The 27939-nt window shown below is 41.5% G+C and overlaps 1 protein-coding gene across 1 annotated transcript in view; it reads left to right on the plus strand.

Annotated features, from left to right (window-relative positions):
- The window catches only part of CFDP1 (craniofacial development protein 1), a 78885-nt gene that overhangs the window by 42318 nt on the left and 8628 nt on the right, over positions 1-27939 (plus strand). Inside the window, exon 6 of the mRNA XM_036440519.2 lies at positions 25276-25434. Coding sequence (XP_036296412.1) covers positions 25276-25434 — 159 coding nt within the window. The remainder of the gene's footprint in view (positions 1-25275; positions 25435-27939) is intronic.

A 27939-nucleotide genomic window follows, 5' to 3' on the forward strand; every position in this document is an offset into this window, starting at 1 on the left:
TCAGAGAACTGGTTGTTAGTGTTAGAAAACACCTCAGAATGAATGTACAACATTTTGCTTATCCTTTCGTCAGTTGATAAACATTGGGCTATTTCTACTTTTTGGTTACCATGAATAATGCTGTTATGAACATTTGTGTACAAGATTTTGTGTGGACATATGTTTTCAGTTTTCTAGAATATATACCTAGGAGTGGAACTATTGGGTCATATCGTAAATTTATATTTAACTTTTTGAGAAACCGCCAAATTATTTTCCAAAGCTGCTATATACCATTCTACATCCCACTAGCAACATAAGGGCTTCTTTCAATTTCTCCACACCTTTATCAATCCACAATGAGATACACTTCATACCTACCAGGGTAGCTTTAATAAAAAGGATGGAAATAGCAAGTGTTGTCAATACTCCCAAAGTTGATCTACAAATTCATGCAGTCCTTCTCAGAATATCTGCTGGCTTCTTTGTAGAAATCGATAGGCTGATTCTAAAAATCATTTGGAAACTCAAGGGACCCAAAATAGCCAAGACAGTTTTGAAAAGTTGGAGGATTTACCTTTTCCAATTTTAAAACTTACTATGAAAGTATAATTATCAAAATGAGGATAGCCATATAGATCAATAGAACCAAATTGAGAGTTCAGAAATATATCTTCACATGTACAGTAAGTTGATTTTTTTACAATTAAATGGGGAAGGAACAGTCTTCCAACATATGGTACTGGGACAACTGGGTTACTCTTATATCAGCATTATTTATAACTAGAGGCCCAGTGCACAAAATTCATGGGGGGGGGGGGTCCCTCAGCCTTGCCTGCACCCTCTCGCAATCCAGGACCCCTTGGACATCCCTCTCAAAATCTAGGATTGCTGGCTCCTAACTGCTCACTTGCCTGCCTGATCGCCCCTAACCACTCACCTGCCTGCCTGTTCACCCCTAACACCTCTGCCCGCCTGCCTGCCTGATCATCCCTTACCCCTCTGCCTGGCTGCTTGATTGCCCCTAGCTGCCTCTGCCTTGGTCCCTGCCACCACAGCTTCATCAGGAAGGACATCTGGAATGACGTCCGAAAGGTCATTCTGCTGTCCAGTCTAATTAGCATATTATGCTTTTATTATTATAGATTATTATAGATAGTCAAAGAGTAGAAATAACCCAAATGCCTATCAATTGATGAATGCATAAATAAAGTATATAAAATGCATACAAGGGAATATTTGGCCTTGAAAATGTGTGAGGTACTGATTTGTGCTACAAAATAAATGAACTTTGAAAACATACTAAGTGAAAGAAGTCGTATCCAATTAAATATCTATAGTAAATGCCATATTTTGTATGATTCAATTTTTGTGAAACATCATCCAGAATAAGAAAATCTGTAGAGGCTGAAGCCAATTTGGCTCAGTGGATAGAGTGTCATTCTGCAGACTGAGGGTTTGATTCTGGTCAGGGGCATGTACATTGGTTGCGGGCACATCCCCGGTAGGGAGTGTGCAAGAGGCAGCTGGTCGAAGTTTCTCTCCCATCGATGTTTCTATCTCTCTATCCCTCGCCCTTCCTCTCTGTAAAAAATCAATAAAATATATTTTTTTTAAAAAGGAAGAAAATCTTTAGAGACAGAAAGTAGAATATTGGTTGTCAGAGGCTAGGGAGGATAAGGAATGGGGAGAGACTGCTAATAGGTAAGGGGTTGTTTGTTTTGGCAGGGGGAGTGCCAGTGGAAATGTAAAATTAATTTTTTTTGATATTTTATTTATTTTTTACAGAGAGGAAGGGAGAGAGATAGAGAGCTAGAAACGTCGATGAGAGAGAAACATCGATCAGCTGCCTCTTGCACACCCCCTACCAGGGATGTGCCCACAACCAACGTACATGCCCTTGACTGGAATCGAACCTGGGACCTTTTAGTCCGCAGACTGACGCTCTACCGCTGAGCCAAACCGGTTTCGGCAGAAATCTAAAATTAGTAGTGATGGCTAGTTACACAACTTTGTGACAATACTAGTAACCACTGAAATGAACACTTTAAAAGTACACATTTATCATACCAAATTATATCTCAATAAAAAAACAGAGTTTGCAGTAAATTATTGCCTCAATAGAGTTTGATTTAAGGTAAACCCAAAGGGAAAAACAATTTGCAGGATACCACAGTTTTAACTGTATACAACACTCTTTATTGGGATTTCACCAGTTTTCCCACTTTTTGTGTTCCAGGATCCAAACCAGGATTCACTTTACAGTTAGTTGTCATGTCTCCATAGTCTTCTCTAATCTGTGTCAGTTTCTGAGTCTTTATTTTTCATGACCTTGACATTTTTAAAGAGTACTACTGCTCACGTACAGTATTTTGTAAAATGTCCCTCCATTTGAGTTTGCCTCATGTTTTTGCATGATGAGACTGGGATTGTGGATGTTTGGAAGGACTGCCAGAGAGATAGCATGCCCCTCTTAAAACTCACAGTAACGTTTTACTGGTGATGTTAACTTTGATCATTTGGTCAAAGTGGATTGCTAGGTTTCTCCACTGTAAAGTTATTATTTTTCCCCTTTAAATCGATCTTTTTTTAATGCTTTGTTTTCCAAAAATTTCAGGTTACTCTGCATTAGTGTTCTATTGATATTAATAAAGAAGTGTTGACACTTATTACTCAACTTGAGCTCCCAGAACACATTGTGGCAGCAACTATTTCCTGTTACATAGGAAGCATAGATGAGACCATCTGCATTTTCCCAAAAATAGCTAAATCACTTTTCGAGGGTGAGGTGGGGAAGTCCTGCTGACTGGATTTTCAAGTCTCTTATTAGTCAGCGCAGTCCTGCCTCAGAGGAAAGGAATGGAGTAGAGTCTGGATGGTATACTCATCTCTTTCCTAGGGAGTGTTGACTTTTATTAAGTGGCAAGTTTTGTAGAATATCTAGAAACATAATAGTTTATTCTTGGCTTCCTTCATCCCATGTGTGGTAGAGCATTTACTCCGGGATAACTTTGGCAAGTTAGCATTCCTGGTCCTTTGGCTAGTTAATTTACATTTCACCAGGAACTTTTATGTCAGAATCTAGGATAGGGGTGTCGAACTCAATCAGAGAAGGGGTCAAAATCTAAAATCCAGCCTAAATCGCGGGCTGAATGGTTTACTGAACAGTCATAAACTGTCATTGTGATGGAAACGCAGCGGAGTGCAGTGATGACAGTGCGGTGCGGGCCACATTGCAAGGCCTGGCGGGACGGATTTGGCCCGCGGTCCTTGTGTTTGACACATGTGATCTAGGACATGACTTTATGACCTTTCTGTTATCAACACAAAGTGGATTCTAGTAAACACTGTGAAATTTATGAAAGGTGAAGCCTTGTGGGAGATGTATTGTGAACACTGAATATTCATATTTGAGCTGTCACTCAGTATTGTTCACGCTATCATCCAATTCTGTTATTGGAGGTTCCGAGTTCTTGGATGGAGACCTGGAACCTCCAGATCTCATCTCAAGAAGATCTTGATTATTCCCTTTGCGGCCTCAGGGCAGTCACTGGTTACTTGACCAGATCTTGTGGCAGCTGGACATCAATTTAGGACCAAATAATATGTGTCTTAAAGGGATCAACATTTCCTCATACCTTAAAGTTCACTCAATTACATTTCTTACTTGAACTTCCACTTTTGTCTACCTCAAACCAATCACAATAGGAACAAATGATCTTGATCTCCTATTACCAAACGTTGCTTCTAGGCTCTTCTTAAGGATCATTCTTTTCATCCTAAAAAATTATTTTGAGTAGTTTTTCATTCAGCTTTCTTTTTTTTTCTTTCCTCATGAGAATATACATCTATAATAAAAACATGAGTTATAATATGGTTGGTCATCAATTATACTATTGTTTTATAGGTATCTTTCTAATAGGCATTCTTCCCATGACTTTGTTTTTTAAAGCAATTAAAGGGGTTTAACTTCTGATTTCTTTGTGTGTGTGTTTTTAGGTGAAATTCACATAAAATTAAACATTTTCAAGGGTAGAATTCAATGGTATTTAGTACATTCACATTTTTGTGCAATCGTTATCCTGATTTCTTTTTATATTTCTGAATAGCAATGAAAAAAACATGCATAGCACTCAAAGCCTATATATGCCGACACGGCAAGCTTTTCATAGAATTTGGGCACTATTTCTAGAGAATAATTAATTTCATCCAACAGCCAAACAATTGGTCTATTGGGTTTTAAGTAACTGTGGTTTATTATAGCTCATTATCATGCCATAATTGCACTAAATAGTAGCTCTAAAATTGTTCATGCTGCTTTAATTTTGAAACAAGGGGAAAATTGTTTCATACTAGAGATTCTTAAAATCTCATAATTAAACAAATGCCTTAAAATTTTTGCACAAATAGTTGCATATTCATTTGTTATCCATTTGGTGGATAACAAATTATCCACCAAATTATTCTTTGCTATACCTCCTTAGGAAATCTGCTTTGCATAATTTTTCATTGATTAACTGACTTACAGTAGTATGGCAGGAAAGAGATTAGGGTTAGTCACTATTAGGATATTGATCATTTTCAGCTCATCAGGCCACCTTTGAGAACTCTACTTAGTTTACTAGCTAAGGCAGTTGCAAAGCTTATTGCTCAGTTTCTGCTTGAAAGCTTTTAAAATAATTGAGCTAGTGATGAAGTCATGAACTCTCTCCCAGGCTTCCCTCAAGTGCTCTGGGGCCTTGTATTCCACTAAAGATTGTGGGAATTGCCCCTATTTTGTCATATACATATATTTTCTTTAAAATTCCTTCCCATCTTGGAACAGTTCCGTTAGCATTTGTTTCTCATCTACATGATGTGGACCAGCATCTTTTTGCTGGAGAAAAAAATGTACTCAACATGTTAGTGTGAAGGAATCATAGCCAGGCTGTTCCCAGGCCAATTGAGGGCTGCTCGGAGGTAGAATCCTCAACAAAGGAACTGCTATTGAACAAGAGAGAAGAACTTGCACAGGAAACTGGCTATTTTGTGCCGCCAGCATTTTCTTTAACCAGCTAAAATGTGAAAGGGTTTTCGCTGAATGGATTTAGGAATGTTTAGTGTTATGCAGCAGAGTCTAAATTTAGACTTCTTCCATTTTCCCGAGGACAAAGCCAGTCTCCATCTCCCCAAACAGCGACCAGAAATTGGGACTCGTAGGGTATGTTCTCTGATGGACCCAACTTTAAATCTAGTTGTTTTCTTCAAGGAGCTCAGATTGCTTTATCAGGGAGACTGCTGACCACATTGCAGCAGGTTGAGACAGTTGTTCCCATTGGACAGAAGGAATACCACTTCACCTAGGGCAGGGCTTCTCAACCTCTGCATCCCTGGCATTTGGGCTTATAGTCCTTTGTCGTGGAGAACTGTCCTGAGTTACAGGAGGTGTAGCTACACCCGTGGCCTCTACCCTCTAGATGCCAGTCATACCTCTTCTCCCCGCCCCAGGTTGTGACAATCAAAAATGTCTTCAGACGTTGCCAGATGTTCTGTAAGGTGCAAACCCAAGATTGAGAATCACTGACCTGTGTTTTCTTCCAAAGTAAAGACGAGGTTCCTAACTCTTCACCTAAGCTATCTAACCTCAAAATATTTTCTCTCTCTCTCTCAATAGTCTAGAGAAAGAATGCCTCTTCTACTTTTGTGTGCAGATTAGAGAGTGGGTATGCTGACCTACAGGATTTAGTTAGAACTGTAACTGGATTTGGCTTTGAGAACCACTGGGGATGGGAGGTGATGAGCCAACAGTTAGTTAGCTTCTTACTACCTGGCCTCTTATTCTAATTAAACAAACTTTTATGGTCTTCCTGTTAATGAGCCATCTGAGAAAACACTCTTTTACTAAAGCTATTATGGGGTAGAGTTTATACACATAAGTATAGCAGAGTTTATACACATAAGTTCCTGTTGTAGTGACTTTTTCTTCCTGGAGATCGGGGAAGGATCCCAGGAAAAAATGGAAGTGCCATCATGGATTTGTGATAATAGTGAGTAGCAGTTTTTCAAAACAATAAGTCTGAGATATTTATACAACAATAACCATTAGGAAGTACCACTATTTTCTACATCTTTTAGTAAAAAAGAAACTCTGGTGTCAACTGGGTATTATAAAACCCTTTGCATAGCATGCCACAGATTGGTCCTGGCAGTAGGTTTTGTGACATGCTGCTGGCAACGGCTAACACCCTTGGTGTGGCCTGTGATAGATACTCAGGTACCTGACGTGCATATTTGAAGTATTTAGCTTGGAATGTGTGTGCCATACAAGCGTTAAGACTTTTTAAAAAGAAAATGCCACAGAGATTTAGACGTGAAAGAGACCATGAGAAAGGAGCCAAGACAGGCTAAGGACTAGAGCAGAATTAAAAGACTGAGGCCTTTTGATTCCTCCAGCCAGGTTTTTCCTACCGCATTGCCTCCTGACTGGCTGCTTGAGAAGAGCAATCAACTGAACACAGAAAGGGAGGCTTAGAAATGGTGGCAAATGCAAAGCCTATGTGGAAAGGGGACACAACAGCTTTGCCTCCTTCCTGAAATGCCTCTGCTGCCTTTTCTTCTCTCTATGAAAGTGTCTCAGCATTGCTGTTTCAGGGCTGGGAGGGGAGACTCGGCAATCATGTCTTTTTTCCCTGTACCCTCTGAAACCTTCTCCTATTTATTGTAAAACAAACCTTCCCAAGGCTTCATTGCCAGAGCAGTGCCAGATAACAGGAGTTCTGCTTATAATTCCCCAGCTGAGAGGCTTTTCTTTTAGAGTTTTGCTTTAAGCATTCTGCTAATCTAATCAATCACTTATTTTGGAGAGAAAGTATTCTTTTTGACAGTGCGATGATTGCTCAGTCTTTCATGGTTTTTGTCCTCAAGGTAGATGCCAGGTTCAGCAATACAAAAGACTGTCTTTATGAGTATTATAGCAAAACCAGTTGGGTTTCATAGGATTATTAATATATCCTTGAATCCCATTTGATTAAGGGCACAATCAAGAACATCAGCCATCTAGGAGAATTGTAGCTGATGGTGTGTGGTGCAGGTGGATGTGCAGGCAATTAGTGTTGAAATGTGCCTAGTTTACAGCTATTAATATTTACATAAAAATTTATTTTAAAACTAGTGCCATGTCAGCAAAACTCAATGAGGTTACACACAGAATCATTAGAACATAATTAACTGGGAGCACACCAGCGTTAGAAGTTTCTGTGGGAGTAGGAGCCCCTTGCTTGCCCATTGTGCTTTTGGGCCAAATGTAACACCAGCCTCAGAAAAGAATAGTCATCATGAAAATGTTTTCTTTCCTTCCAAGTCAGGAAACACTCACAATGGAGTCTACTTCTCCATTCTGGATTTCGAGATGTGCAGGAAACAACCAGCCATTACCAGCTGAGGTTTTCCTGCTGATAAATGAACTCTGAGGCCACAGTGACCTGTCTCGTTAATGAGTTAATGAAGAATCTGGTCCTTGTATTGACCCAATCCTTAAAAGCTTTCTGTGGAGCTGAAACATCATTCCTCTAATTTATGCGTTAACTCTTTCTCACTTAGCAAATGAGAAAAAGAGCTGTGAGGCAGAGAAGTAGAGAGACTACTTAAGGGGCTTTAAAAAAAAAAAACAAAAAAAAACATCATTAACTTCACTTGCAGACAGAAATTTTATTCCCCCCAAAATATTTTCCTTTTATTGCTGAACCTATATAAAACTGGTCTCGTACTCACTATGTTACCCAAGGCAAATGACATTGTATTTAGGGGTTTCCCCACTCATTACAATGACCAGAAACTACTTTGAATTGAGCAACGTAAGTACTTGAGTTCTATGAAAACATTTAACTGTAGGGAAAATAAATTTTTTTCTTCTGTAAGTAAATGTTATTAACCGAGCATTTATTAAAAGAGGCAGATTCTCTCTTTAGCTTACTAGCTAGTCTCCTTTAAATTAGGTTATCTTTGAGAACCAGAGATGATTTCTTCTCTTGCACTATTTTTTCTCTTAGTGATTGATTGTTGGTGGTGTTCCATGATTTGAAGGAAGCCCAAAGTTGTTGTTGAACAGGGTTATTTCTCAGCTGTGCAATTCTAGAAATGTGATTTTATCAGTTCATGTGATTCCAAAGCGCTGATTCATGCAGCCATACTCCTAAGGCTGGTATTACATTTGGTTTAGAATGCTTGTTTGTTAACTTATCATTACTATTTCTCTAACCAGAAGAGTCTGTCCTATTGAGGCATCCCAAAAGCAGTACTTGGAAAATCACAAAAAGTGACAGGAAGCTTTATTTGTTTGGTAAGCAAAGAAATGAAAACTGATCTGTCATCTCAAAGGCACCTTTTCCATATGCCATTTGGAAATAACTAAGAGTTACCAAATATCAGAGGAAAACCAATGTCATAAAGAAAATGCCATGCTCAAGAAATTGAAATGCTAAATAAATAGAATTCAAAAAAGGAGACTAAGAGAAGTGAGTTTATACCCTGAAAGGAATAAAAAGAGAATATTGCATTCATGAAACAAAAGCAAACTATTATGGCAAAAGTGAATTTTATTTCCTAGATCTTGGAAATTGAAACCTGATTATTTAATTAGAACCTTGTTAAAGGGGCTGCATAGCATAATTGATACAACTAAAGGGAATTAGTGAGAAGGAAAGGGCCAAAATTTTTCCTAGAATATAAAATAATAAAAAGAGGGGGTTATTTAAGAACTTCTTGAGTTCATCCAGTATGAGTTCTGGAAGGAGAAAAAGAGAGAAAATGGCAGGGGGTGGGGGGAAATAAGGAAAGAAAATTTCCCAAACAGAAGAAAAGCAAGAACCCTTAGAATGAAAGGGCCTGCCACAGAGTGCTCACCATGAACTAATCATCTAAAGAAGACTCACATTTTACACATATAATGGAAGTCTCAGAACACTGAGGATAAGGAAAAATCCTAAAAGGTAACAGAGAGAGAGAACATTCCAGCCTATAAAGAAGCAAGAGTCATGTCGACATCAGTGGCAGCACTAGATGCAAGAAGACAATAAAGCACCATATTTATAGATCTGATGTGGAACCTAAGAGTACATATCCAGGGAATCTATCCCTCAGAGGGCAAGGGCAAATGAAGAATTTTTCAGGTACACAAGGACTGAGTTTAGAAACAGACTCATACTATGATAGTAGATGCAGAAAACTGACAGTTGTCAGAGGGGAGAAGGGGTTGGGAGGTCTGAGTGGAAAATGTGAAGGGATTAAGAAAAAAAATGGGGGGGGGGGGACCTCATAGGCACAGACAACAGTATGGTGATAAGAAAGGGGAAGGTGAAGTAGAAGATGATAAAAAGGGGATAAATGGTGATGGAAAGAGATTACTTTATATGCTGAACACTTGAAACATAATTTTATTAGCCAACATCATCCCAATAAACTCAAATTTTTTAACAAAAGAACTTAGTTTCTCATTTGTAACCACTATTTTATAGAATTACCAGGTATATGTCGTCCAGGAAAAAAAAAAATGGGAAAAGGAAACAAAATAGGTATTGATAGGGGGATTAATTTTAGGGATGCATGAGTCTTTCTCACGCTCCATAGACATTTCCTTAGCTTATCACTTGACCTGCTGAGTAGAGTTTTTTGTTGTCTCCAGCTTTTCTCAGTTTGGTAGGGTTTAGGTTCCACCTTTTGTTTCTTTTTCAGCCTTGTTTTGACCAAGTTTAACATGAATAGTAGAAGGTATTTCTTCTTGTACCTTACATGACCTTTCTCCGTCCTCCCTCCTTAATCCTGATGCAGACCTCCTCCCCACCCCACCCCCTCCACCCCACCCCCTTCCCTCGTATTGCAGCACCTTCAGCTGGTGGCTTTTGCTTTGTAGCACAGCCTTGGTCTGCTGGCCCCAGCCTCTTTCTGGGGCTTGCCTACCAGGGAAGTGCAGATGTTCTCAGAGCATCTCAGACTGGACATGTGGGATTGCTGCAACAGTTTATCTTTATTATTATTATCCACTTCCCTGTTCCTTTTCATCTGTTTCTGTTGTCTTAAAAGATTCTGCTTATATTAATTAATTATAAGAGAAAAAATAAGCAAACTTCCACAGTTTCTGTGGCTCAGTTGCTGCAAGGAGGAGGTAAGTCCAGGATGGGGGGAAAAGGGTGGATGGCAGTGATTGTTGGCCTTTCTAGTTGATCATGAGTAGCTACTATTATAATGCTGTTTCCACAGAGGCTCTTGCAGAGCATTAATTAATGATTAATTATGCTCACAGCCTCTCACAGTTAAATTGGTCTCTCTGTGTCTCCGTCACTGAAGTAGAAAATGTGTAGGACTGATTTATCAAGGGCGGGGCAGCCCACACAGCAGAGGAATTAGGAGTGCAGCCCAGAAGTTGTATCCTCTGAACGCCTTGCTGTAACCACCATAACTTCCTTCCTTATTTTTTAATCAGTTTAAGAAGGGAAGGGCTGTATTAATAACCAGAATGTGGTGTGGAAGGCTTTAAAGACTTCCTTTCATTGCTTTTTTAAAATTTCTCTTCCCCTATTTGAAACAAAAACAAAAGCTCTGGTTTGGCGACAATCTTGGTGGCGTTTCAGGACTTGCCTTCCTAATTCTCATTTGTCAGAGCCATCTCTCAGCCATTTTCGTGATTTGGCTCTGAAGCACAGCGTATATCTAAAGGGGCAGCATCAAAGACTTTGCCTTTCCAAAACTTAGCTTGCTCTTAGACAATGGAATGACTATGATGGTTCTGCATTCACTAAGATATACAGTTGGCTTCTAAAAGCACATAGTGTAAAGAAGAAATGCTGATGGGTTTGTTTCTTTAAATCTGTAACATTACCACTTTTTTCCTTTTTATGTTGAGCCAATAGCCATACAGATACCCTTCTTTTGATCAAAAGGTATTAAGTTATTAGGCAAGAAAGGAAATATTTGCAAAATATATATCATATATATACATATATATATATGACAGTAATTAAAAAGACAAACTACAGACTGCATTTGATCACCCTTGGAAGGGGGCAAGTTCGAAGTGTGGCCATCAGTGCTTGGCACCCCCACACAGCTGGTGGAGGAAGCAATACCTGATGGAAGAAGAGGCCCATCTCCGAAGTGGGTTTATTCCCTCGTTTCAATATAGCTCACACTCCAGTAACATCCCGAAGAAACAGTTTATGGGAGGTAAGTTTTTGAAAGTCGGCCTATCTAAAAATAAATTTGTTCTAACTTCACATTTTTTAGTGGTTTTGTGGGTTGTAACATTTTAGGGGAAAATTATTTCCCTTCAGAATTGTGAGGACATTGTTCCACAGTCAGGTGTCTACAAGTCTGAAGCTATTTGAAGTCTTGAATCTTTGTATTATATGATCTCATTTGTGCCTCCTCCTGGGAGTTTTTAGGATCTTTTATCCCTGGGATTCTCACAAGCAGTGAGAACCACCAGTTCCTTTTTGCATCCTTCTCTGCTTGTCACCATCTTTCCCTTCCATTGTGTACAGAAGCTCAGATTCCCACTAAACAAGAGAGAAAGTTAGTGTCTGCATAATTTTCTTATCTTGGTGGTTGTGATAGCTGGAGGGAGTGGTCATCTTTGCCCAAGCTAAATTTGCTGCCTGTAGCAAACCTGAATAATTCTTTCTGACAAATTCTGACAAGCAGTTGTTCTGTTGGCTGCATATTGAGTTAGCTAATTGCTCCAGTTACATCCATACAGGGGTAGTGACTCTAAACTACCAAAAAAACACACAAACACACAAACAAAAGTTGCGGGGCAGCCAGTAGCAAGGGAAAAACTCATTTCACAGAAAATGAATCCAAATACCACTTTTTCTTTTTTCTTTTTTGCAAAGGATCAAAAAGAAAAGATTGGTCCAGCATTGCCCTTAGTTCTGTCCCTCGTTTGTTTCAGTTAAGATAGCTTAGCCCCATGTCCCTCAGTTTACAGTTAATGACAGGGCTGTTGAGCACTCTTCAGGCTCTCATAGGATGGTGCCAAGGCCGGCCTAGGACAAATTCCAGGCTACTGACAGCCATTCCAGGAGGTCTGTCATCTGTTCCAGTGAACAAATGCTTTTCCTGTGCCTTCCCTGAAGTACTTAGTTCTCCTGGAGAAAACCTAGCTAAAGATGGGCAGCAGCTACAAGATTAGCCAACACAGAATTGTTACTTAAGTAGGTATCATTATTGGAATCTGTTTACAAATGTATGAAGTTGATATATTTTCCCAATACTCATTATTTTTTAAAACAAAATTTTTGAATGCTTACCATGTGCCAGTCTTTATTCCAGGTGCTTGGGTTTATCAGTGAACAAAACTGACGTGGGTTCCAGCCTATGTGGAGTTTCCATTCCAGCAGGGAGTAGATAATAAACATATAAATTATATGGTATGTTAGAAAATGTCAAGTAATTTGGAGAAAAGAAAACCTGAGATGGAATGAATAGGGGTTAGTTGTAAGAGGAAGTCCTGGGCCAGGTGTTGTTGCCCTCTACTAAGATGTGGAAAGCTGCTGATGGGAAGTCCACTGGGCATCCGAGTAGAAATGTCCAGTTGGGTGTGTAAGGCTGGAGTTAGGAAGAGAAGTCTGGGCTGAGGAGAAGACCTTTGGGGGTCAGAGGCATATAATTGGCATAAGCCTTGGATGAAGTCACTCAGGAAGTGAGTGAGGATGGAGAAAAGCAGTCCAAGAATTGCATGCTGGAAGATTCCCAGATGCCTTCAAAGAAGTCGACATTAACAGTCAGACGAGTCCAAATTGTGGATCATTGTACTGGCAGGGGGACTGTTCTAGATTAAAGGGGACCAATTTTCTTGGTTTGAAATTTTTCAAAATGAAAAGTGTGTGAGGGAAAAAGAAGTCAAAATTTAAAATATATTTTGCTGCCAAAGAATAATCAGCCACAGAAAAAAAAACAAGCAACTCCTACTAAAGTTTCAGATCTGTTAATTTTCCTTCAGCAGCAGCAAGATATTTGGTGGTTTTGTTGTTGTGGTGGTGGTGGCTTGTTTTGTTTTTTTATTCCAGAGAGCATTTTTTCAAAGAGAGTAAGAGGAGGGATGACAGGAAGTATTGATTATTTATGTGCCAGGCATTGTGCTAAGTGTTTTCACATACATTAAAGGCGTTGTTTCTGGATTTCTCTATTCCAGCTTGTCTCCTTGGCAAATTCTGTCCTGTCTTTTACATTTCAGATACCTCCCCCTCCTCCTCTGCAGACTTCCCCAACTCACACCCTTATGCTCCTACTGCGGCTTACTGGGCAGCTGTTTTCTCGTAATATGATTACTTGTTTGCATATCTGTCTCTTGCACAAATGAATTAATTGAGGATAAGAAATCTGTTCTAACTCCAGTGGCCAGTGAAGAGTCTGGCACGCCGAAGGCACTTACTATGTAAGCGCTGAGTTGACTAATAGCTCATGTAATCATCACTCTTCAAGGTAGTTATTATTATCCTCATTTTACTAATTGGTTATTTGAAGCTCAGAGAAATTAACTTGTCCAGAGTTTTTAAAAAAAAGATTAATTGGCGAGGGCAAGTTTCTGTACATGGTGTGAAGCCACTCTACCCCACTGCTTAAAAAACACAGCTCCAAAATAGTATCTGTGAGATAGGGACTTATCCAATCAGTGCTCAGATATTCCAGTATTCTTGTCTGAAAGCTAGGTTTTGGATTTTCCTGGCCCCTATGAAATTAAATATGCCCATCAACATAGAGGACAAATGAAAAGTTTAAATGTGTTTCCTGTAGGAAGCTGTAATAGACACCAACATTAGCTGAGAGAATAGGCAAATCTATAGAGACAGAAAGTAGATTAGTGATTGGGTAACGGGATGGCTGCTAATCAGTGTGAGGGTTTTTTTTGAGGGGTATGACAAAATACTCTAATATTAGATTGTGGTAATGGCTGCACAACCGAATGTACTACAGACGATTGACTTGCATACTTTAAATGGGTGGATTCTTTAGAATGTTAATTATATCTCAGTAAATCCCTTTTAAAAGGCATTAGCTGGGAACAAGAAATGGTTGGTCATCAGATTTTCCAGCCTTCTTTCAGAATACAAATAACTTCAGTAGCTTATATGTAGTTAGATTATTGTCTCTATTATCTTCACTCTTAGAGGAAAGCTTTTCCTTTGTACGGCTAAGTAGTTGGGGGGGTGAGGGGGAGGTTGTTTTTTTATATGTGTGCCCTTTTAGTCTTAGTTGTGTCACTCAAATGAGACTGTCAGGGTCCCCGAGCTCCTAGCCTCCTTCCTTCATCTGGGCAGTGATGATCACGCTCACACCGCCTGCTAATTACCAGCTGAGCCTCACAGTGAAGGGAAGGGTGGCATGAAGTCCCCGGGCCCCAGGAGAGGGTCATGACTCTCATAGGCTGCTGTGCTGGCTTCGGGGTTAGGAGCCTTGCTCTCACAGCAGGGAGAGTGATGCCTAATTTCCCAAAGCAAATGGTTGATAGTATGTGAGGATGAATCAAAGAATTCAATAGTCCACCATTCACATCTTTAGTTGATCACATTTGTTTTGTTTTGTTTTCATTCCCTCAAATCATCTATACATGACAGGGTTGGCCAGCCTTGTTTTAGCAGAACTTATCTCCAGCCAGTGATTGCTAAAGCACCTTTTTCTAACATGTTGGCCATGATGCAGTCATGCATTCATATTATGGATCATTGTGATAAAAGCAAATGCTCTGAGGGGATCCCAGAGAGCAAAGAAACGAGACTCGTTCGAGATTTGTCTGCACTCAGCAGTGAGATTGGTTGACAGGAACCTTGAACAATAATCTACAAGTCTAAATGAAAAAGCTTCTTTAGCAACCAGGGTTGGCAGATTAAGGAAAGAGACTCTACTTACCATTTCCTCTTGCCTTAGAGAGGGAAGATGGGAATTCTTTTTTGGTGGTCAATGCAATGAGTGATGCAATGGGTAAACATCTTCCATCAATTAAAGAGAAACTATTTTGTGGTTATACAGATTGCCCAGCTGTGGTTAGCCTCTATGAGAACCACTTCCTGCGTGAAGTAAAAAGAAAGTGTCCTGCTTTCTCTAACAAACTCTGTGGGAACAGATATTTCTCTTTGTTGAAATTTCATTGCTTTAGCACAGTGACATCGTGGGCTCAGACTGAAAAAGCCCCCTTCTTTTGATCACTCTTGTGCAGATAATTGCTCTTCAAATTCTGGATTGTAAGGGTTCTGTGTCAAGGGGAAACTGCTGGTGCTGGTGATCATGTGCCCTAGCCTTTTGAGGAGCAGGGAGAGCTGCCCTGGGGAGGTGGGCCCAGTTGAGGTCTGAGCCTCGAGTTGCCCATTGAGTTAGCAGGACTATGGCTTCTAAGAGGCAGAAAAAGACACTCTGGCAACTAAGTGAGCAAGCACCTTGACAGATGCCATCATGAGAGGGTTTTGGAGTCAGGTCCCAGCAGAAGGCCAAGTGCTGCAAAGGACCTTTGTTACCACTTCAGCCTCGCTAGTGAAAGGACCATAAAACACACTCCTCTCCAGACAGAACTTTGAGGTGTCAGGAATCATAGCTGTGTCCAACATCTGTATCCTTCTCATTTGGAATTTAGCGTGCTTATTTAGTAGCTGTGAGAAATTTGTTTGTGTGTGTGTGTGTGTTTTTTTGGGGGGTGGGGGGTAATTTTGCAAAAGGTATGCTAGCCAACTTGTGAGTTTCATAGAAAGCCAAGTGGTTAATATGCTACCCGTTTCTAAAAAGTACAGGCATGACTTATTCCCAGTGAGGTCTCTATGGTGTCAGACTAAAGGAATAGTTCTGGTCTGCCTGAAAACACTCCTACATCCTGAAGCTTTACCCTGATGTCAACCTGGGTGGTACCCAGGAATTTAAAATGTATTTTATGTTGACATCCTCAGATATTTTCATGAGATGAGATCTGTCTGGAAGAAAAAGAAAGCTGAACGTCAAAGAAAAAGCTGAATGTTGAGGTTTGAGAAAGCATGCCAACTCCCTAATCAGCAATTAGCCAAACAACCCATAATTGAGGCACATTTATCTTACATGCCCCGTGCTTTGCTTCTCAAGTTAGCTAGTTCGAAAGATGTCCTGTTTACCTGACTGCACTTTCCTGATGGGAGTGATCAGGGTGAGTGTGGCTCCTGTTCTTAGCCTGGCAGGTAGGCTGGCCGCAGACCTGCCCTGGCTTAGCGCTGTCACAGGAGAAAGCCAACAAGTCACCTCAGAGAGGTCATTGGCTTGTTCGCTACCAGATCCTGATTCAGCCTCACCTTTTCTTTGCCTCTGTGGCTGTGACTGTTTAAGAGCCCGTATGGAACCAGTATCTGGAAAACAAGCTATGCTGTCCCCAGTTGATTCCGAGGGTTCTACATAAAGAAAAATGTCATTATGTGCTTTCTTAGAAGCTATGTTTTTTGTTTTGTTTTTTTGTTTGTTTGTTTAATCAATCTTTATTGTTCATATTGTTACAAAGGTTCCTCATTTCTTCCCCCCTCCACCAGGTTCCCACCCCACCCTCCGCCCCCTCCCCATCCCCCATTGTCCTCATCCATAGGTGCAGTTTATGTTCAGTCTCTTCCTCCCTCCCTTTCCCCGATAGTAAATCCCTTTTCAGATAGTAAATCAGTTACTTAGCATTTTCTCATATCAATAATACCACCACATGCCCAATGATACATTTCACACAAAAGACATTTCCAAATAGGTCAACCAGCCTCATCCAGGCCCCACCCAAGGCACTCACAGGTCAACACCCCAGCCCTATACTAACTCAACACATCCAGATTAGAAGCTATGTTTAATAATTCCTTTAAAATTCTGTCTCAAATATCGATGGCCTATTTGTGTTGGTCAATAAATTATTCTTTCTAGCTGTGCCTGATCATACAAATTACAGCAACAACAGTTTGCACCTGAGGGGGAAAGCATCCTCCCTCTCCAGGCATTATCCTCATTCCCAATAACTACACATTTCCTCCTCGGAGAGCCCCCAGGCTTCTTCACTCCCCAGCTGCGATAAAATGGAGGCCTCTCTCTGCTTTGCCATGACCCGCCACCATGGGAATGGCACAGGAAGGAAATTACGGGAGCAGAGGCAAGAAGGGATATGGCATTATCTCTTTCCCAGGGAATGAGATGAAACCACATGGGAGTGGGACAAAAGAGAAAGAAACTCAAAGCATCGTTTTCTAGACGTCCAGTGGGCCGGCCAGAAGAGATTTTCTTTGCCACTGATTTCTGTGTCACTTAACCCTTATACACACAGTCCCCTAGCTCCTTGAGAACATGTTCAGACACTTAGGTAAATGCTTCTGGGTTGGCTGGAGACCTCTGTTCTCACCATTGGCCTGTCCGACCTAGTAGGACTCTGCTGATGCCCCATAAATCCTGGCCTTTTTTCTAGTTACCGCTCTTTCACTGTTTAGAGACTTCCTTATAGTCAAAATTTTATCATCCCTTTGTGATTTTCTGAATATTTATCCTTCAAATAAGATCCTTAGAACATGGTCAGGGTATTATAGAATGAGGCACCAGAAATGAGCATTCAGAACTCTTGAAAGTATGGTCCTACATATTACACATTAATTACAGACAGAGACCATGCTGGATTAAAAGATGAAAGGAAACTAATGAAACTTCAAACATGGAACTAAGTAGGTATGTTTCAGATATATGTTATAAAGATGTAGAGCAACTGAAATCAAGTCAGACAAACTTAAGTGCGATTCATTCTTGGATTGGCATAAGAGCAATAACAGTAGCAAAAAAAATTCTGTTTGTAGAAAAACTGTGACGCTGCTGCTATTTGCCAGCTTTTATTTTTACCTTTTGCTGGTAGATGCCACTTTTTGTTGTTGTTGTTGGCACTTTATCAATGTCAGTAATAGATTTAAGAGTACTGACAATTTTGCAAGCCACAGAATGTTAAAGATCATGTGGAACTTCTTGTGTTACTTCTGGTTTTCCAGTTTCCTGAACCCGATGTCCCATAGAATACTGTCAGTACAAGGTTGGGAGGTGAATGGATTTATTTTAAATATTTTTATTGATTTCAGAGAGGAAGGGAGAGGGAGAGAGATAGGAACATCAAGAGAGAATCATTGACTGGCTGCCTCCTGCATGCCCCCTACTGGGAACAAGCCCAAAACCTGGGCATGTGCTCTGACTGGGAATCGAACCGTGATCTCCAGGTTCATAGGTTCATAGGTTGACACTCAACCACTGAGCAACACCGGCTGGGTGATGAATGGGATTTAAACTCTCTCCCTAAGGTACTGCTGGCATCCAGTCTGTTCATTGAGTGGTCTGGCCTTTGGGGAGATTACTTAGAAATTTACACAAGCGTGGAATAAATTGGCCTAGGGCCGTGGTTCTCAACCTTTCTAATGCCGAGACCCTTTAATACAGTTCCTCATGTTGTGGTGACCCCCAACCATAAAATTATTTTTGTTGCTACTTCATAACTGTAATTTTGCTACTGTTAATGAATCGTAATGTAAATATCTGTATTTTCTGATGGTCTTAGGCGACCTTGCTAGCGGTTCTCAACCTGTGGGCTGCTATAGAGCGGTTCATTATCAGTAGCAAAATTACAGTTATGAAGTAGCAATGAAAATAATTTTATGGTTGGGGGTCATCACAACATGAGGAGCTGTATTAAAGGGTCTCGGCATTAGAAAGGTGGAAGACCACTGGCCGAGGGATTAGGACTTTACTTTTCATTCTTAGGGATTTCAGCTAAATCCAAAGAAAATCTAAAAGAGAACACTGGTTCCAAGCAGACAGTTCTCACTGAAGGATTATCATCATAAACTTTCTTCCCATTACTCAGAAAGTACCATGCCATTTCCAGATCCTTGTATGGTTCTGGAAAATAGTCCATGTATGAGCTACAAAAAAGTCTGCTCCTGCATTGTAAACAGATGACAAATACTAAGAAAACTGCATATCTCTGCCAAAGAATCTTTGTTCCAAATAATTTGCATTTCAATGGTTATGCAAGTTATGAGATGGGAAGCATACACTTGAGCCAGACTCTGTATGTTTGAAGTTAAATAAAGATCAGTTGTGCTTCCAAGCACATATGTTGACCCCATCCTTGCTGGTTCAGTTTTGGAGCTATCTTTTCTGGCTTGTCAGTTAAAATATTATATTGTATCTTTTTGTTATGAGAAAAAATTGGATGAGTTTATTGTCTTGGGAACTTAGTTCTTTAAACATATAGCAATCATGTACCATGGCAAGGCTTTGTGCTGTACTGTGACCGAATCAAAAATGTGTAAGACAGCCAAAACCGGTTTGGCTCAGTGGATAGAGTGTCCGCCTGCGGATTGAGGGGTCCCGGGTTCGATTCCTGTCATGGGCATGTACATTGGTTGCGGGCACATCCCCAGTGGTGGGTGTGCAGGAGGCAGCTGGTCGATGTTTTTCTCTCATCGATGTTCCTAGCTTTCTATCCCTCTCCCTTCCTCTCTGTAAAAAATCAATAAAATATATATATATTTTAAAAATGTGTAAGACATGGGCCTTGTATATCCTATATTGAGATCCAGGACAACAGGGGAAATAAGAATGCATCCCCCCAAAATTAGCAAGGATAGAAATCAGAGTGTGGAAGGCATCCCTAAAAGTTATCCCCATCCCCAGCATCAGCAAGATGGAGAAGACAGGCTGAATGTCAAAAGCACTGGGTACTAGTCCCAACTCCTCCAACTCTGAGACACAGTGCTCCTCTTCCACAGGCCATAGGGGGTGTTATCAGTAGGGCAGGTTTCTTAATCTTCTTGGAATCCTTCTTGGATTCTCTAAAGAAAAAAAAAGGGGGGGAGGGGGTGGATTAAACAGCCTCTCAGCTGCTCCCTCCATGCCCTCCTAGTATGTGGTTACAGTTTGTGCCTATATGATTATCTCATCTGTTAAATTTCTCCTTGAAGCCAAAGATTATGCCTTGTATTGTGTCCACAGTTCCAAGTATAATGTCTGGTATACAGTAATTTCTCAGTAATCTCTGTTGGGTTAATACAATGATGAATGACTCTAAATGTACCCCCAAACCTAAACGTCTATTCTGTGGGATGGCTGGGTGCTTGAGCTGATTTTAAAAATAATGGGGAAAGATGTTCCCACTTTGTCTTCACAACCAGTTGTGTTCTGTCATTCTTTCTAGTTCCACTTAAGAAGTTACTTTTCCAGATTTCAGAGAGGAAGGGAGAAGGAGAGATAGAAACATCTATGATGAGAGAGACTCATTGATTGGCTGCCTCCTGCATGCTCCCTACTGGGGACCGAGCCCACAACCTGGGTATGTGTTCTGACCAGGAATTGAACTATGAGCTCCTGGATCTTAAGTCAAAGCTCAACCACTGAGACATGCTAGCCAAGCTCCAGTACCTCTTATAAATAACAGTAGGATCCAGAGCCTCACTGAGAGTGGCCAGATAGAACAGTGCTTTTGCTACAGTTTGGGTGAACCTGAATACATACTCATGGGGCTGGAACCAAGCAAACACTTACTATAATATCTTTATGACAGACTCAGCAGGATGGAGTTCATTTAGTTGCAATCAGTTTTCTCACGCTTACATTTCTGGAGCTAAAGAGAAGCAGTAAATTCTAGCAAATTATGGTTATAAATTTTGGATTCAGAGAGGAAAAAGACAACTATAATTTTAAAGAGTCTTTCACCAGAATGCCTACTGCACTCAGCCATGCTTCTTCTGTGGTGGGAAGCTGACCGGTGAGCGTGAAAGCCCTGCTCCTCAGACAGAATTAGTGTTTTCATCAAACGGTGGTGGTAGGATCAATGGAGTAGTGTGACATTCAGGAGGAGGTGGTTGAAATATTGTTGTTACATTGAAAAAATCTTGGCAACAATACTCTGGACATGTCTGAGTATAACATTCTGGATGTCATCTGTGAGTGAGCCAGTTCACGGGGCATTTCTTTGGACTTTGACTTGCAACAGGTGGGTGAGGATTCTCTTGAATGAAGTCTTCTGTGATACATACAGCTCACCACACTTTAGAAGCAAAATAAAAAAATCCATGGCTAGGGATGGAGGTGGTCTATGAAAGCCACTTTTCAATAGTACCTTGTCCTTATGGCTTAGGCTTCAGAACAGGGAGAAATCAGTGGTGCTAGAACTGCATCGGTCATGCTGACAGCAAATAGGTTTCCAAGGGAATTCTGACCTCCCTCTCCACAGCTTTGCAGTCTACTTAGCTGGCAAATGCCTATGGGAAACCAGTGCTGATTTACTGCCTTTCAACTCACCACCTGCTTAGAGACAGAGATGTACTGCCTCGGTGCCCTCTGCAGTGTGCTTTCACAGCACAGAGAGCCAGCAGCTCCTGCCCAGAGCTGATTCCTTCATGCATGCCTTAGCTTTCCTCAAACTCTGATAGGTGAACCTTATGCAGAGAGAGGGCCAAGGTCCTGGTAAACTTGCTTTTTGAGACGTGTGATGGCATGTCGCCAGGGTATGCCACTAAAGCTCCCGGTCAAGGTGAGAGAGTGAATGGGAGCTGGAAGACCTGCAGGGAACCTACATGCCAGGTTCCAGGAAGAAAGTGCCAACGAGCCTCTGTGTGTTCTGGCTGCTACTCTAAATGTGTCATTCACTTTGATTTAGCTTTCAATAAAAGACAGGTAATTTTTCTTTCAAGACTATCAAATTAGGCCGAAACCGGTTTGGTTCAGTGGATAGAGTTTTGGCCTGTGGACTGAAAGGTCCCAGGTTTGATTCCGGTCAAGGGCAAGTACCTTGGTTGCGGGCACATCCCCAGTAGGGGGTGTGCAAGAGGCAGCTGGTCAATGTTTCTCTCTCATCGACATTTCTAGCTCTCTATCTCTCTCCCTTCCTCTCTGAGAAAAATCAATAAAATATATTTTTTTAAAAGACTATCAAATTAGGAAATTATAAACCATATTAATGATCCAATGAAGACAGACCTCAAAGCTTTACCCTAAAGCATAATGGCACAGGTGACATTTTGCTAATGTTCAGGGTGAACAAAGCAAAGGGGAGCTGGTTATGGGTTTTTGCTTTGCTGGAAGTCTCTTCACTGCTATGCAGCAAAAAATTATTCTCTCATAGACTTCTCCAAGTGATTTGTGGGACAGGTGCTATAATCTGGGGATATCAGAACTGCAGGCTGAGGGTACTGCACTGTGATACTGCACTGATACAGTGGGGGAGCCTGGTTGTTGAAAGCTGATAGGTGAATACAAGTGGAAATTGCTCCCCTTGGAATCCCCCGACTTAAAAGTGTTTTGAACACTTTTTATTCTATAAAGAGCTGCTTCTCTCCCACTGACTGGTGGTAACATTGTTGGGCTTATCAAGTGCCTGCAATTTGCAGGACTACATCCATGTTCTCTGGGGAGATCTGAAGTATCCACATAAGGAAAATCCTGTTTCTCTTAAATGTCTTAGATTCCTGTTGAAGAAGAATTTTAGGTAAGACTTTAAGTGCAGGGAGTCATCCCAACAAGCAGGAGTGGGGAGTAGGGGGTGTGACAGTAAGATAGGGAATGAGGAGAAGCCAATACAATTGTGTATTTTCTTTTTTTTTCTTTTTCTTTTTTAATATATTTTATTGATTTTTGTACAGAGAAGAAGGGAGAGAGATAGAGAGCTAGAAACATCAATGAGAGAGAGTCATTGATCAGCTGCCTCTTGCACACCCCCTACTTGGGATATGCCCGCAACCAAGGTACATGCCCTTGACCGGAATCGAACCTGGGGCCCTTTAGTCCCCAAGCCGACGCTCTATCCATTGAGCCAAACCAGTCCCAGCCAATTGTGTATTTTCAAGGCCACAAGGGTCCAATGCCACCACAACTTCTGAGAAGCATTCAGAGTACCTCCCAGAACTGCCCGTGTGAGGGCGGGAGACTGGGCCATTTGGCCACCAGCTCTTGTCCCCATGAGGGTGGTCTTCATGGCATGAACTCCACCACATGTCCAGGGATTGCTGGTGACACATAGGCAGGGTCAAAGGAGGCGGCCCCTCAGTCAGAAATGGAAAGCTTCTAGGTGTGTGCTTTGGTGGAATGTTGTCAGCAGTGACTCTGAGCTTACTCAGAATTGACCAGTGTGGGGGACAGCTAAAATTAGAGTCCTCAAGCATCTGCTATGGGAAGGATTCATGCTATAATAGGAAAAGGACTGGGCGCGATAGAAACACCACCAGGAGATAGCTAATCTAGAGATTGAGGGGAAGGGTCTTGGAAGGCTTGCTGGAGGGAGTGGTTTCTAAGCTGAGACAGGGCCAGGTGAATGGGAGACAGGGAGAGGTGAGGTAGAGGTTCAGGCTTGTATAGTTGGAGAATAGGTTTCAAGGTTAGGTGTGGTGAGAGAAGATCAGGAGGATCTTTGTTAGTTAAGTAGTTTAGACTTATTGTAAGAGCAGTAGGGGCCCGGGAGGACGTAGTAAGCTTTGTGTTTGAGAAAATGTGTTTTAATGACAGCATGTAGAATAGGTGCCAGGATAGAGCAGTTGGGGAGACGGGTGAAGAGGCCGCTGAATTACCCAGGTGAAAGGATATAACAATGTGAATCAAGTTACTCACAGGCAAGTGAGAAGTAAAAAGATTTGACATATTTAGTTTCTAATCATGCTCTGCTCCTGGTAAAATTGTGTGTGTTGATGAAGAGATTGTTGTAGGGGGAAAAATTAGAAGATATGATTAAAAGCTCATAAAGAGCCCTTTGGAAAATCCTCATGCAAATTGGGAAGTAAAATAGCTATCAAAATATTTCAAGTAAATTCTCACCTTAGAGGCGAAATAGCACAGTACACTGCTTCCTCCTGGGTCTTCATTTTTCTATTGGTTTCACCTTTGTTGTATCATTTAACCTCTTCAAGCTTTGTTTATTTGTCCAGCTCAAGAAAACTGTTGTCATTAAGCCTTGAGATGAGGATACCTGCCCGGCCTATTCTGAGTTGATCTTAAGCTAACAGCATGTGATGAGATAGCACCACAACAGGGAAGCTAATATCCTCAGTCAACATGAGTACAGTGAGTGTGGAGGGAAAATTTTCAGCCCCAAGAATCTTGTGTGCAGTGTGGACACTGGCCTGTCAGTTCACTCCAGGGCAGGACAGAGATCCATCCTTCACCAGCCCTGTGTTGCAGGGAGATGGGGGGTTCAGAATGGTTAGTGTGATACAAGGTCATCTCGAAGCCTCCTCCTCCAGCTCTGAGACACAGTGCTCCTTTCACAGGCCATAGGGGGAATAAGATAAGAAAATGTTTATGAAGCACTTGGAGAATCAGCATTCTGGGCAAGTGAAAGGTATTGACGTTATCAGTAGGTCTTATGATGTTAGCTCATAGAGGTTTTTAAATGCTTTAACTCTCTTGCATATTCCAGGGAAGCAGAAAATAACTTCCAGTTTCCTGCATGCTGATATATAACTGGCTTCATGAAGAGGCCAAAAGCCGTATCCTTCCCCTAATACTGCCTCTTGCTAACTAGCTGCTTTCTGTTTCTCTTATTTTATCACATAACATTGACTGGAAACATTTGACCTGCCAAGACTTGAATTTGGGCATATGGGGTTTCTCCCACAGCCCATGATAGCAGCACCAGCAAATAGAACACAGGCTGTACATTCCCTGCTTTCAGGGTAAGGAATGTTCTCCACCTCCTGGGAAAAACCAGGACCCTGACTCACAGGAGTTGAAAGGAAACTGATCTCAGAATCCTTAAAAGATATGTGACTTCTTGATCATCACTATTGGGATCTGGTTCTCTTTCTCTTAAAAGAATTCCCTGGGGCTTTAGTGCACAAATGATGACAGTGATTCAGTATGGCTAACATGTATTGCACCTTCAGTCTGTGCCAGGTGCTGTTTTAAGCATTTTACGAGTAAGATACTCTGTAGACCATGAGTAACTATTCACTTTGTAGATTAGGAAATCGAGGCAGATGTGGTTAGATAACTAGCCTCAAGTCGGTTAGAGCTGGAATATGAACCTAGGCATGTAATCCTAAAGCCGTGTCTGAATCATGCTCTGCTTCTTTCTTGTAAGCAGAGACCTGTCAGAGCATGCAGAGGTCTTCAGGATTTTCTGTCCCCAGGTCCTTGAACGGTCAGAGGAAAAGTGCATTAGACTTCTGCTCTATTTGACGTGTTCTCCATACTAGACAGAACGTACCCTAGATCCAAACATGTCCTATTAAAATAAATACTTGAATCCAAGGAGCCCCGTGACAATCAGAAGAACCATTAATCAACAGATTATAGTTTTCACATGTTTTATGTTTTTACTTTCCCTAGATTAAAAAGATCAAGTGGAATGAGCAGCCTTTTGGGAAAAATTGGAGCCAAGAAGCAGAAGATGAGCACCCTAGAGAAGTCCAAATTGGACTGGGAGAGCTTCAAGGAGGAAGAGGGCATTGGTGAAGAACTAGCCATCCACAATCGAGGAAAGGAAGGGTAAGAATGAATAGCTGCTATTCCTCTGAAAAACCCTAAGAACTCTGAAATAGTTTATTGTAGACAGGCCACCCAATTTAAATGAAAAATGTGAGTACTTTGGTTTGTCAGTGAAGCTCTGTTCTAAGTGGGGCAGGTCCTGGCAGTGAGCATATCACTGGAGGTGACAGGAAGGGAGGGCCATGTGAACAGCACTTCTCTCAGGGACAGTCTCGTCTGCGGATCTGAACTTGCTGAATTAACAGCTCCTGTGAACTCTAAGTCACCTCGTTGATTCACATGGTCAGATGTGGCTCACTGTATCAGTCTTGGCCTGGCCTGAGTTATTTGGCCTTCTGAGAAGCCAAACTAACTCAGTGCTTCAAAAGCAGCCAGCAGAATGCCTAGATGCCTCATTACCGTGGGATTTGTTTTTATCCGTGTCATTATGATTCAGAGTGGGGCTTCACCCTTGGCTTCAGCCTGTATGGCATGCCAGCCCTGCCATTACTTGCAACCCTTTCCTCTTCACTTTACGATACAAAGAGGATACAAACTATCAGTTTAAGAATATCAAGAGAGAAAGTGTTCAGTGAGTACTTAGGAACCACAGAAGGGTAAGGAACAAAGCTACAACAGAAGTGGGCCCATGGCTCAAGGTCAATACTGCCCAACCCTAATAGTGACAGGAAGTGCTTTGTGGCTCATCAGACAGTCCTGGATGCTCATTGCCCCAACCCTCACCAGTAAGGGCTCTCTCTGAGGCATACTGGACGTCCCGAGGCTCAGTTCCTTCCCCAATAAAATTGGAATAATGGCCGAAACCGGTTTGGCTCAATGGATAGAGCGTCGGCTTGGGGACTGAAAGGTCCCGGGTTCGATTCCGGTCATGGGCATGTACCTTGGTTGCGGGCATATCCCCAGTAAGGGGTGTGCAAGAGGCAGCTGGTCGATGACTCTCTCTCATCGATGTTTCTAACTATCTCTCTCCCTTCCTCTCTGTACAAAATCAATAAAATATATTTTAAAAAAAAAGAAAAAAAAAGAATGTAGAGTTTAAAAAAAAAAAAAATTGGAATAATGATACCACCCCTAGTGGTTGTGAGGAGCTCATGAAATACTATATGTAATATATGTATAATACATACAAGCACTATACATAAAGCCCTTTGCAGAATGCCTGTCACATAAAGTCACATATTAAGTGGTAGGCACTTAGATTATTTACAAGCTAAACTCTAATAAAGACAGGAGGGATTTATTTGGAGGGTTATATATTTTAAATTAGGCTTTAAGATTATTTGAGTGAACTTGGAAGCTGATCAGTATCAGTAGAAAAAAAGACTTTTTACTGACTTTATGAGCTTGTTTAACTACCAGCTTCTAAGTTAGTCTGTCAAAGATGAAATGTTACAGAACAGGCGGAAGTGCCAAAGCCACTGGGAAGGCCCGGGTAAAGTGCAGACAGAAGTCAGTGTTATCTAGAGAAGGCTTCTGACATTTGCCCCAAACTTCCCCACTCCTCGACTTAGCTGTAGTCACGTACATTTGCCTAGTGACCTAAGGCTGCAGAGAACTGCCAGAATGTTTCTCCTAGAGGCCTAGTGCACAAAAATTCATGTACTGGAGGGATCCTTCAGCCCCCCCTGCGCCCAATGGCTTAGGCCCGCTCGCTCCCTGTCTGCAGGAGGCGAAGTGGCCAGCCCCACCCCCCAGTGCCCAGAGACTGCTGCTGCCACAGCTGGTGGCCTCCCTCTGAAGTGACTGGAGGAGCTATTAGGACAGCGTTGTCTCCCCTGATTGCCGTCCCCTCCCTCTGCCCATTGGCACCTACCTTGGCTGGTCTGACACTGCCGTTCAGTTGATTTGCATATTAGGCTTTTATTATATAGGATACAGGTTGAACAATGTTTATTCTGCCTGAGCTAATAGAGGTCTTATAAAAATAAGGAGTGATGCTTTAAAGATAAGGGGCAGTTAATAAAATTAAAGCTGGAAGAGAACATGAGATTGAAAAAGACATCTGCTCCATGAGGAGGACTTTTCAGGCAATGGGAAATCGAGGAACTGGGTTAGGGGACAATTGATTGTATGCACCTTTTAATTTTGACACATATATACCTTTTTGTCTGCTGTGAGCAATTCTCTCAGCTTTCATTATTTTGAAAATGTCCATGTGTTTCCTCTTTCTTGAAGGAGACAGACGCACACACACACATGTGAACAGATGAGATATAAATCTCTCTCTCATATCTTTTACCTACACAGACATAATACAGAAGTCTCTGTATTATGTGTGTGTAGATACGTGCTCTGCTTTTCCCTCTCTCTGAGACTTCTCCTGGCCAGGTGATTCTGCAGGTCTGATCAAGTTTTTCCAAGGCAGATCTGATGACTTCTGTGCTTTGCTTTTGGCTATTTTTACCCTTCGCTCCTAGCTCCTGCAGGCAGATCAAAGAGCCCAAACCCCATCCTCTGAGTGTTTGTCCAAAGTTCAGGGGATAGGGTCACCCTTGTACAGAGCTA

This window comes from Pipistrellus kuhlii, unplaced genomic scaffold (assembly GCF_014108245.1).
Source record: "Pipistrellus kuhlii isolate mPipKuh1 unplaced genomic scaffold, mPipKuh1.p scaffold_m20_p_17, whole genome shotgun sequence".
Taxonomy (NCBI): Eukaryota; Metazoa; Chordata; class Mammalia; order Chiroptera; family Vespertilionidae; genus Pipistrellus; species Pipistrellus kuhlii.